The 12267-nt window shown below is 43.3% G+C and overlaps 1 protein-coding gene across 2 annotated transcripts in view; it reads right to left on the bottom strand.

Moving 5' to 3' along the window:
- Positions 1 to 12267, bottom strand: part of knockout (Stork-head domain-containing protein knockout) — a 77951-nt gene that overhangs the window by 5472 nt on the left and 60212 nt on the right. For both annotated transcript variants that reach the window (XM_018506203.1, XM_018506204.1), the window contains exon 4: positions 511 to 966. In XM_018506203.1, coding sequence (XP_018361705.1) covers positions 511 to 966 — 456 coding nt within the window. The remainder of the gene's footprint in view (positions 1 to 510; positions 967 to 12267) is intronic.

Below are 12267 nucleotides of genomic sequence, written 5' to 3'. Positions count from 1 at the left end.
ATTGATATCGCGAGACGGTGCGGCGGGAAACATGGTTACGGGAAACTTTCCCTCGCGGATAAGCCTCGCGCACCGCAGGAGACAACGGGATACGCGACACTCTAATAAGACGCAGAGAACTCTGCGGTTACTATACTGAATGAAGACGAAAGCACGTTAATCGCGTCATCACCCAACACCATCTTTCGTGCGCGATATATACAGCCGATATTTCCGCAGCATTAACTTCTTGCACGACAACTTCCTCGTGGAAGCGCATAACATATGTCTACGCTTCTCGTGATTAATAACCTGTCTGTTCTAACAACGTTTACACGTTTCTTACATCACGTTTCCATATTTTAACTAAAATATTAAAGAAAAATAGCAAAGGAACTGCTTAAAAAATAATTTTCTTCAAAAGTCATCGCGTTTACATGAAGCTAGCTAGTAAATTATAGACTTTGTCTATTGAGAAAATAGCTCGAGGTGACGTCAGGCTCAGAAAATAATTAGCGAGACTCGTCTTACCTCCGCAAATAACGTCCGCCAGGTTCGTCTGTACAGCCTGATGCGTAACATCGCCGTCTCGCAAAGTGAGCATCTCACCGTGTACGAGTGCCACCGCCTCGTCGTTGCTCATCAGCATGCTACCCTGACCTCTGGACCCGTTCACGTCCCTGGAACACCGCCTGGAGCTACCGGAGTCACGTCTAAGCCTTTTGGTCTCGGGCGTTACAACGAAGTAGCCCTGAGACGTGTGATAGATCTTTCGTTCTTGCATGAGCTTGGCGAGCGCGTCGTAAACGAGCTCTCGGCTGGGCCTCTGCATAGCCGGGAAGGCGTTCCTCAGGGCTGATCTGAGGGTGTCCAAGGTCGCCGCTTGCCTCTGGGAAGTCAGCTCCAGAATCGCCCAGCATAAGGCTTCTGGCAGCGGCGTGAACTGACCTTGGGAAACTGGAGCCACTAGACAGTCCTCTATATCACCTGCAAAACGGGAGAGGCTCGAGGTTAATGCGCGAACGTCTTCGTCTGGGCATCCGGAGGCCACGTTATTTTTCTACGAATTAATTGAACGGCGTGTTTTCATCCAGCCGAGTCATTTTATGTAACTTGCTTTATGCTTCAAATACCAATTTTGCTCCGTTATGATCTCGCGCGCTAGATTTTACGATCGTTCATCGCATTAGCGCCCTCGGAGATCAAATGAGCAATAAGATCGTACTATAATCTTATATTTTCTTTTTATTTCTACCGCCGCTGCAGTAAACTTCTGTTTGTCTTTTGACACACGGTTATGTAATTTTATTTTCAAGGTTGTCGTCGATTGAACATAATAGCTACTCTACTCTGCGTTACTCTACGAATCTGATGACACATACAAATTAAATTACATTCACGTTAAAGCCTTTCCAAACTAAATCGTGGCTGTTTGCATTTCCATACGTGTAACGACCACTAAATATTTCATTAACAATACACACGGCGATGAGAAAGAGTCACGTTGGGTGGTTTTATGTCGATTTCGTGATCTCATGGACGGAGCAGAGATACAGTCATTCCAATTACGAATTAATCGAATTCCTTCCACGAATAAAGTCAAAGAACAAACGCGATTGGTGAACATGAAAAAGACGGCGAATTTATTAAGCCCAGGCGGCAACGGCTCCGTGGTATTATGAGAGAATCGAAATCCTTATTCTTCCAGTCACGTTTTACGGTAACCTGGCGACACCGCGACTGCGTGCTCTCCTACATCTGGTTTACGCCCACAAAAAGAATATGGATTATTCTAAACTCGGGGTAGGACCTCGAAATTCCCCGCGAGGCCCGCGCTTTCGTTCGTGTGTCGAATCTCTAATGCCTTTTCGAAGTCGATACAGAGAAAGTCAATGCCAACGTCAACGTAAAACACACCGTTCGTCTACATGTTACAATATTATGCACGATAAAATATCTTATTTCAGCCATAAAAGATCCGTTGCGCCCCAGAAATATCTATTTGTGAAATCGCACTGTTTGATCGCGCTCATAATGAAGGATCTCTACCGATCGAGAAGTTCCGTTTGAAGTCGACGGGAAAGTCGATTGCCAACGCCAACGTGAGCCGTTCTTTTACAGTTCTTTTCGAGCGCTGAAATATTTTAATCAATGTAATCGCGGATAGTATGCCAGAACTCAACAATGTATTCGCGAAGCCACTTGCTCCACCGATCGTGTATAATTAAAGGTTTGAAGCCGGCGGAGAGGAGCTCTATTTAAAGTTCGTGCGATCGCAGGCCCGCCTTCTCTAAGGCGCAACTCTGCAATTTCCCTGCACGTCTGTCAACGGTTGCCTTTGTTATTCGCAAGACAGGGCAAGACAGGAAAGAGCGGATCTCCAATTACGCGTGTAACTAACGTGTAGAAAACGCCCGCCTCACGAGCTCCCGTTAAACAATTGCTGTAAATAGGCCGAATAAATCCGCCTTCCTAGCTCTCCTTTGCTCTTATTCTTTCGGAGTATCTCGCTGGCAGGACAAGTTGTCTCGTTGTCCGCCTCTACACCGACATCTATCTTCGCTTGATATATACGCATTTCATAAAGCCGGGTCATACGCAAAAGGCACACAGCCTCGGCAATGCTTCCACTTTCGTCTTAAACATTATTCTCACGCTCGATGCTCATTGAATACGAAGATGTCTATTTAGACTTCGACTACTCTACACTCCGGTTATACTTAGTGAAATTATTCTCACGCTCAACATATCCAGTCGAGATACTCGAGCTGTGTATAGTACAGTTTAGTTAATGAAATAAAATATCCTTGTTCATTCAAGATTCTGATGCATGATATCTCATTTAACGTTCAGTAAAATTAATCTTGTAGTTAATCTCAGTAGTTAATCTACTTCAACTCTATACATCATTTATTTATGTCGTTTATTTACATATCTCTCCTCGCAAATACGACGGTCAATTGAATTACCGCGTCGTGGCTTTGAACAACCGGCACCTATATAATGCTCACGTGGGAGCGGCCAGTTTCGGTTTCATTGGCGCGAGCGAGATCTTATCCTGCGAACGCGAGCGCGGCATAAAAAAAATGGTACATGATCTACGTCATCGTACCGAGGAGATCGCGAAGAAAACGAGCCAAAGTTGCGTTGCACAATTTTCAAGGAACTTTGTCGACGACAGACGGAAAGACGGACATCGTAGCGAGGCCGTCGGGATCGTGGAACCTGATACGTCGGTTTCTGGGGCGTGGATGTTTACCGACTCCATGCATGTCGTGAGAATCCCGTCCCAAACGTGTCCTGAACGTGTTCTCCGCGCGCGTTATCTGGCACTCATTATCGGCGTGCACTCCGAATTGAAGAGGTATTTGGTATCGGTCGACCGGCGAGATATGTATATACGTGCGAATTTGTCGCGATCAAACTCTCGAGGGAATAAAGCTTCTCGCGTGACATCGCGCGAGACTTTTGTCTCGTTTGCCAGGTTTTCTTTTCTTTTACATTTCTTATCCTCGATCTTTCTTTTTATGGACGATTAGATGACGTCGGATAACTCGGCTTAAATCTTACTCAACTTGTTTTGCTCTTGAAATTAAACCGTCAGAGCAATACGTGCGCAATTTCAGACGTACACCGAGAGAACACCGACAATTAGACGCGCGCCATAAATTTTCCAGAAAGCGTTCTGCGTGCGTCAAACCGCTCTATTTGTCGTTTTGTTCCAATGTTGCGGCGCGCGATATATAAGACCGATCGGGACAGACGATTTATGTCCGATGGACATTTACCACCCAACTAGCGGTTGTGCAAATGGCCATTAACGGTTTATTCTTATTTTTGTTAGGCTTATGCTTTATGACTCGTCTATGCCTATGGGTAGAATTTAAAAGAAACGATCTTAGTATCGACGGCTGTGTTTCGATTCCTGCGTCGCTTTATCGTTTTACGGCTTTCTCTCGATCGCAGATCTCAATATTGCAATGTCACTTTGTTGTACAAAGCCACTCTTATTATCCGAGCACAAAGTACTCTAAATAAAATCAGGTAACTGGATCGGGGGGGGAGAAGGGAGTCATTCTGCATTTACCTTTTTTTTTTTTATTGCGCGCAAGTTGAAACGTTTCTTTCTCAACTTGTTCAAGTTCTCAACGCGACTACGTAACGAAACTCGCGAACGTGAAGTCGACGACACTGATCCGTCGAGAAACAGTAGATATACCGTGAAGCACACCTGCCGACCTGCGGCGACCCTGCGAAAAGCTATTATTAGCATCCTGCACCTTTCTATCATTCCACGAGACTTTATTATAATAAAGCTGCTCCACGCTACCCACGTAGACAGCATTTGTTTGGCGTCCCGAAGTAAAAGGCAGAGCCGACTGGCATTCGGGTCGGTCGATCCACGCCCACGCGAAAATATATCGACAAATATCAGCGCGAGCAATGGACGAACGCAGAAACGCGGAGACAAGACACGGTGGCTGCCGACGGGAACGACGAGACTTGTTACTTCTCGGACTGTTCCTCGAACGCGGTGGGATCACTTCCGGTGTACAGTACAAGCTGCAGAACATGTTGCATATATCCTTATCGCTGTGATCCATCGTGTTGGTCGGGTTGGTCGGTCGGTCGGCCGACCTCTGCCGCCTTTATGGCTATGCTCATGGGAAATGGCAAAGACCACTCGCCACTCGAGGAATCACCTCGTAACAAGGCGACCTTTGAATCGCGTATATATACTCTCCTCGAGTCCCCGGCCGGCGCGACTACCCGCTCGCTGATTATATGTAAATCCTTTAAGACGCCACTTCGTACCTCCGGCCATATATCGATTCTAGCGACTCATTCTCCCTCATTTGTTTATCTTACGCCGGTCTCTTTTTGTCGGATTGCGTCAGTGTGCGCGAGAGCAAATACGGAAATCGTACATTAGATTAATCATACGTTAGATTGTTGATTGCACGGTATAACAGCCGTTGACAGCACCGCGGAAACCATTTTATCTTTTCACTCTTCTAAAAGGTACCGCATTTATCCGAAAGATTAAGTAAGGCTGAACATTTTACTCTCTACGGACGATGCTCCTACAAATAACGCTAATGCCTGTTTCTATCAATGTAGGGTAACTTTAATCTTGGTTCAACTAATTTTACATCTCTTTTTAGTTCTGACAATTAGAAAAAGATGAAGAATAGGTTGAATCAAGGTTAAAATTAATCTTTATTAGTAGAAGCGGATATAAATTAATTAAAATCGACGGACTCTTAATTCACTTCCCGTCTTAATTTTGTCCATAAAAAAGAATGGAGTGATCAATTAACTCCTCCAATGTTTATAGGAATCGCCTTAAGGATCGATACTATCAACGTTGATCAATTAAATTAAACGAGCCTCTTTCTTTCGTAAAGTTAGCTGTAATACAGATGAATGATTTATTTAAGTCTGATAAACCGATGTTGGTGAAATCAACCCCGAGAGCAACAGTTTCCGATGAAAGTGAAACTCTCGGGTGCACAAGAAGATGAAGTGCACAAAGAATCTACAATTCTTTCGGACAAGGCGTGGTTAGTTAATGTCTGGTTCGCACGAAGGTTTCTCATTCGTTCCTACTGGATTTATGCATCCCTGTCAGCAGTCAATAATCCCGCCGAGACGTTAACCGACCGTTTTGTTATCTGTACGCGGAATGCGAATGCAGTTATGTAAGAGGCACGAGTCAATTATAAATAAATAGACACGCGCGTGTGTACCTGGTATTCCAAGCTGTTCTGCCGCGCTGCTCCTGCTGTTGCACTGTTGGAAATAAATTTTCCTACTGCGAAAGCAAACGCGAATTCTCGACGTGACACAGAACACGAGGAGCGAGTCGAAATCAAATGGAGCGCTCATTAAATTCAAACGTGCGAACTCGATCTAAAATGCGAACGTACGCCCACGTCGAAATCGTTCCCGAGCACATGTTACATCATTCGCGACTAGATCCCCGGTGAATATTATTTCATATAATACGCCGCATGTCATATCGTTTGGAAAATTAAATCGTATACAATTATCCGACCTGTATTTAACGAGATACGAATCTCGATGGTATTATTTTTAGAAGGTACTTTATAGCAAGTACTAAGTTGGTTTTTTTTTATTGCTTCGTTGAATGATACTAGAACTTTCCTTTCCGCTTTCACCAAATTTTAAACATATATACCATTTCACTTTAAGTACAAAAGCTATAAAAATAGACCTCTAGATTTCTTGTGACAACAAATCACAGCAAACGATACGCGTTCGTGATCTTTTCGAAGAGTTATTCCACTATCGAATCCGGGTCGCGACAACGTGCACACTACTCGACAACAGTGACGAACACACCGTGTCCGTAATGATCTTTGCCTAAGGCTAACTCAAACATCATTCGGTTGGCTCAGACATCGCGAAATATTCAGTCTGTAAATAAGAAATGCTTAAACGATTCGCATCGTAAAGAAAATATCTTGAATGTTTCGAACAAAATAATCCAATTCAATTTGATGAAAAAATCAGAATTTTTTAATTAAATTCTCGAATACGAGCTTTTAATTATTGCAGTATCCAATGTCTTTTTATATATGACATAATTTAATCACATTAAATAACTTGTATTATGACGTGAACGTTGCTATATTTTCCAAGTTTTTATATTAAAGATAAAATCTGATTTAATTTGATTATTAGGTAAACTTAATTTCTGCCGTTTTTCGTCTCCAAAATTGATTTGTTTCGAAGGGAAGATGAATACCTTAAACAAAATAATTTTCTTCATTTTCTACTTTATTACTAATTAATAATACTTTATTAATAATACTTTGATTGAGGTATTTTGCTTCGAAACAAATCAATTTTGGAGACGAAAAACGGCAGGAATTAAGTTTAACACCTAATAAAATCAGAAATTTTTAATCGAATTCTCGAATATGAATGTCTTCAGATGTCGCAATATCAGGTCCTATATCTGTTTATATATAACACAATTCACCGTTATAACGTGTGTTGTGTATGACTGCTGTTATATTTTACAAATTTTTATATTAAAGATATAAAGAGCTTGAAATCATGCGCGCACGGCTGCATTCGGTTATGAACGCGGGAGGTTTTAACAGCTTGGAGAATACCTGTCTTTCGTGCAGGACCCAGTTTTTCAATAATGTATATTTTACACCACGCGTACGCCTACGAGCAGCACATGGTGTCATTGGTTGTGAATTCCTATGGTCCTACGCAGGTGGCGAATGACGACATATCGCGCGGACAGCGCAGTATACTTGTACATTTAACTACCGCCTTAAATAAAGCTTTCATGAGCTCGGTAGCGTGTCCTTAATCATCCGACGAAACGTCGTCGTTAAGTGTCATCTCGAATTATTACGCAGGAAATATTCTAATATTTCTTTTTATCACCTCCGAACGGATACGCTGCGCGTAATGCCAAAACGCGTTCGCGCTATTCCCGCGCTATCATCTATATGAGAAACAGAGTATATACACGGACTTTCTCTAGCCTCTCGCATCCATCGAACGTAAGCCGCTTAGCTTTCCGAGAAGACGCATATACACGTACACACGTGCATATAAGGATCTGCAAGTTGCATGCGTCCATGACTTCTAGATGTACGCAAATGCGCGAGCGCATACATTATCGGAAACAATACGCAGCGAAGTTATTACGAAGATAATCAGTGTCGCAAGCATGCAAAAAAAAGTTGCCATTCTTCATTGCGTCATCGCGCATCATGATATAGATTGCGGTCAAGTATTCTTTTTTTCTCCTGTCGAGGCTAAGTCATTAGATCTTTTTTATTCCCGCATTAGACTGTATATACTCTCTTTCTTTCAGTCAAATATTAAACGTATACCTATTTCACTTTAAAAAGTATATAGCCACAGAAAATAAGACCCATTGTGTCTAGAAAACTTATTTTTACTTTGCGCGATAATATGCGTACAACTTGGGACGTTCTTGCGGTATCGCGAATGATCATACACAGAATGTCGTGACACACCGGCCACTTTCCATCCCGAGGCCTCCTCGTATATCGTGTCTCGATGTCTCGATGCAGGTTCCGCGCGCAGTATATCCCTCTCGTGCCACATACTCATATTACAGCCGCCTAGCATATCAAGAGGACGGCATAACAATGCAGAGCATTTTAATCCTTCGCCTAGGAGAGCTGCAATATCAGAGGGCGACGTAGAGGGGAACGATGTAGAGCGTGCAGCCCGCGTGGTACTTGCGAGATCAATTTTTATGTTATTGCGGAAGCCGCGCGAATCCCCGTTACGGTGATATTAAATTTCGCTGGATCGCCAACGGCGGCACGGGGATGACGACTAGATCGCGCTCGGATTTAAATCCCGACCTTACGGGTCGTGTGATTTTTCGTTCGACGGAAAGACGATATAAGCCGAGGCCATGAGAATCGACTCGTAGCCTCGATTCCGCGTTCGACGCTGCTGCATCACGCGCCGCCGCCGCCGCCGCCGATACTATTCGTTCTCTTCGCGATAAGGGTGCAGCCGTTCGCTCGCTCTCGCTCATTTGACACGAGCCATTTTGCAAGTACGATCGCTCAATGCGCCCGTCCACTTCGCTGTAATTGGACAATATGCTTGCTCCATCCTAACAACATTAATATATTTATTATTAATATATATTTCAATTTAATCTCTTGTACGTAATATTTAGCGAAATACGTTATTAGGTATATATGAGGTATACAGATTTGAGATTTTCGTTGCCTCATCGTTGATCACGACCGATAATGACGTAATTGAGTTGAATCAAAAGGGATTGGCCTTCGAGTAATAAATCTCACGTTGTGTGCTCGTTGTGGTGGCTAGTTTCAGCCAGTGCGGTTTTAATGATAATTAGGAAGCTTTTCTACGCGGTGAAGCATTGCATCGTGCTCAGAAACGAACTATCTTCGACCTGCCACTCCCAATCGAGAAAGTTTTATATTATTCTTGCCCATTGTTTCTCGAGCAACAAGTTGTGTAAGATTGTAGGGCTCACTAATGCGTTTCTATCAATATTTTATCCAGATTGAATTATCCACGCTGTTGGAAGTATAGGTTCGATATCAGATCGCTGTTGCGTTAGTAGACTAATGATTACCATTTAAAAAATTTTTTGAGATATGGCTATCCGAGAGGAATAAAGTTTGTCCGAATGATTCATATACACATATGTATCCTTTACTTTGAAAAGTGACGCAATAAATGTCAATAACGATTTAAACTTGACATTTTTTGAAAGTGAATTCATATATATATGTATATAAATTCGGATAGGTTTTATTTCTTTTACAATCGTATCTCAAAATTTTTGAAAATTATTGATATTTTTAGATTGCATTGAAACTATTAAGAATGATCCTCTTTTTGCCCAACTATTCAAAATTTGACAAAAAACGGTATGTATTATTCCATGAAAAATCACAAGTCAAGGAAAATTATAACAGAGGGCTAACATTTGTTGTAGTGATTTCTTATGAAGGTAGGTCATAAGGTAACACGGAAGTGATGCACGTATTTATCTGCAGATGAGGCGAATGTGGTCGCTTGACTATCGAGGCCAACGGAGCACAGGTGAAATGTCACGACTGTTTGCTAGTGATGAAATTCACTAACCGGAGATTAGGTGGCTGTAAATACAACGGTGAACGTCTAAAAACGCCGCCCTCGCGATATTAACAGCGAGACTGCACTGCTAATCTCACCTCGTTTAATTGCGCTATTAATTTACCCTTGAATTCTCTCCGGCAGCTACTTAACGTCACCGATGAGCGAGAAATAAATAAGTGAATTCTCGACGAGTCATACTATCGATACATTAAAATCATTAGAAGATATAAGAGAGCTTCTCTAGAGAAAAAAGAAAAAACTTTTCAAAAACGTTTCTTTGGCACGATAAATTGCCGGTCTCGGCTCAAGATCGCCGCCTATCCTTTTAAAGCGCAAATTATACGTTGGCGAATCTCCTTTTCGTCGTCGTAAATTAAAAGCAACGTCTTCAATTCCGCGCGGAAGAATGGGCGATTGCAGCACGTCATCAATCACGCCGAAGATATATTAGCAGATTATTGTACTCCCTTGACATTAACCTACATATGTGGAAGTAATGCGACTTACGCTTGCAGAGGCCAACGGATTTTACAAACGCAGCACCACGCCTTTCGTCGCCTCCATGGACAGGCGGTACACACCTTTGTAATTATGTCGCTCGTGGTTAGTCGTGCCTAAGAAGTAATCGCCACATTGAATTGCCTTGTCGAACAAAGTGAACCACCGAATCGGTGTCGACGACCCGATGCGTTTCTTGTCGTAAATAATTCCCCAGAGAACTGTGATTACCTCTCCGTTTTATCTAACGCAGCAATTTGTTTTATATATTAAATCTAACAGTAAGTATGTCCGGAACAAAGATTAGAGCCTGGACTGGCGCCATAATACATCGAATGGTTAAGAAAAATAAGAGAGAGGGAGCGTGAAATCGGCCAATCTCCCTCTCTTTTTAAGATTATGATTGGTTGAATAGAAAGAGATTGCGACCAACTGTTTTCACGTCCTGTCTCATTTTTGCCGACCGATTTTACACGTACGGATGGCGCAGTCTATATGCTCTACGTCCTTGGTCCAGAACATTGACGTTGATTGCCAAGTATTCCGACTCGTCCGAGTCTTCAAATCGATTTACTTCGCAGACAGAATCGCGAGTGAAGTAATGGCGAATGCAGCGAAGAGAAACCGATGCGGGTTTCCAATTCTAAAACGTGCGATCGCGCGGTACGACCTCGTGCTCGGCTTAAATCGGATTCCAGGACGTGTGAAATCGCGTCCCCGCGCCGCGATTCGAGTGAATGCAAGCAGACGAAGTCACGTAGCAGCGCCTAAGTGGTCCCGATACCGATGCTGTCGACAATGTCCATTCGATTCAGGCCCTCATCCGACGCATGCAGGCACGCACGCCACATGGACTAAATGTAAACCGGTATACGCTCGCTATTAAATCCGATAATAATAATAATCCGGAGCAGAATTTATTTTATGATCCGCCGTCGCTGTAACGCTGATACGCGCGCGATTCTACATTTTTTTTCTCTTTCAACAACGCAATTTCACGAATTTGTACAACGCCCATCATCAGTACTCCGCCGTTTGCTTCATCGTTCCAAAACGATTGTCATAAAGTGATGGATACCAGTTTACGAAACTGATGGTATCCAAGAAGAGCGACGTAAGAAATTCAGAAATCATAATTTTTACAGAAAGCCCGTTGTGAACATAGAATCTCAAGATGAAGAAATAAGTCATTCCAACTTGACTAAACGATCTTGTGGTACGACTTGTTTTGATACTTTGCACCGCTTATGTTCGTTCCACGTCGTAACACCGCGACGTTGTAATGGATTAGTCGTAATGAACCTACAGTCGCGTTTCACCTGAAGAAACCCGTTTTCCTTAACGGCTACTAACAATAGCAACGCGATCGTATACCCACGCGAAAAATTAGCAACGCGAATGGCTACGCGATATCCGACGTGCGTGCATCCGTGAGAGTCTCAAAACAACATCTTTGTGCCTATTTTTGAAAAATATCCGGACGCGCGCCGCCGCGAATAGAGAAAACCGGTTAAAAACCACCGGTGTGTGAGATAAACCCTGTCAACTTTTATACTTATTACAGAAAATACTGGCCCGATTCGTTGTACTTTGCATTTGAAGAGCGTTATTAAAACGACCGGAGAGGTTTTTATCTTGTACGTCCGATCGTTTCGAGAATACGAAAGTATTGCCGTCGCCTTTTACTTTCGCCTCTTCGCGACGGGAATCCACACCGCCGCGATTCTAATCAAATTTCCACGACAGGAATTCGCGCGCGATTGAGATGCAACGTGGAAGATAGTTCGGCAAATTTATGCTCAGGATGACATCTCGCTATTCCAGCCCGTGTCCTTTATCGTCGGTCTCAACGAAAGCTACGCAATGTCGCGATTCCTGGCCGACGCGCGCCAATTTCCCTACCTACATTTCCTCGGAGCGAACCGTGCCAGACGAACAGCACTCCGGTACACCGCGATACCCACGTGCGTCTCGCGATGATCGGTGCGCAAGCAAGTGGAGAAAGAGAATATATATTCTCTCGCGCTCTGGTGTCGAAGATGGTGAGCGCGGGAGAAAGAGAGAGCGAGATGACGAGAAAGATATACTCGCGAGAGAGCTCTCCAGAACGGTCCAGTTCTCATGGATAGTCGGACG

This window comes from Trachymyrmex cornetzi, unplaced genomic scaffold, assembly GCF_001594075.2.
Source record: "Trachymyrmex cornetzi isolate Tcor2-1 unplaced genomic scaffold, Tcor1.1 scaffold223, whole genome shotgun sequence".
Lineage (NCBI taxonomy): Eukaryota > Metazoa > Arthropoda > Insecta > Hymenoptera > Formicidae > Trachymyrmex > Trachymyrmex cornetzi.
The sequence above is the reverse complement of the archived record's forward strand: the minus strand, read 5'-3'. Positions and strand labels throughout refer to the sequence as shown.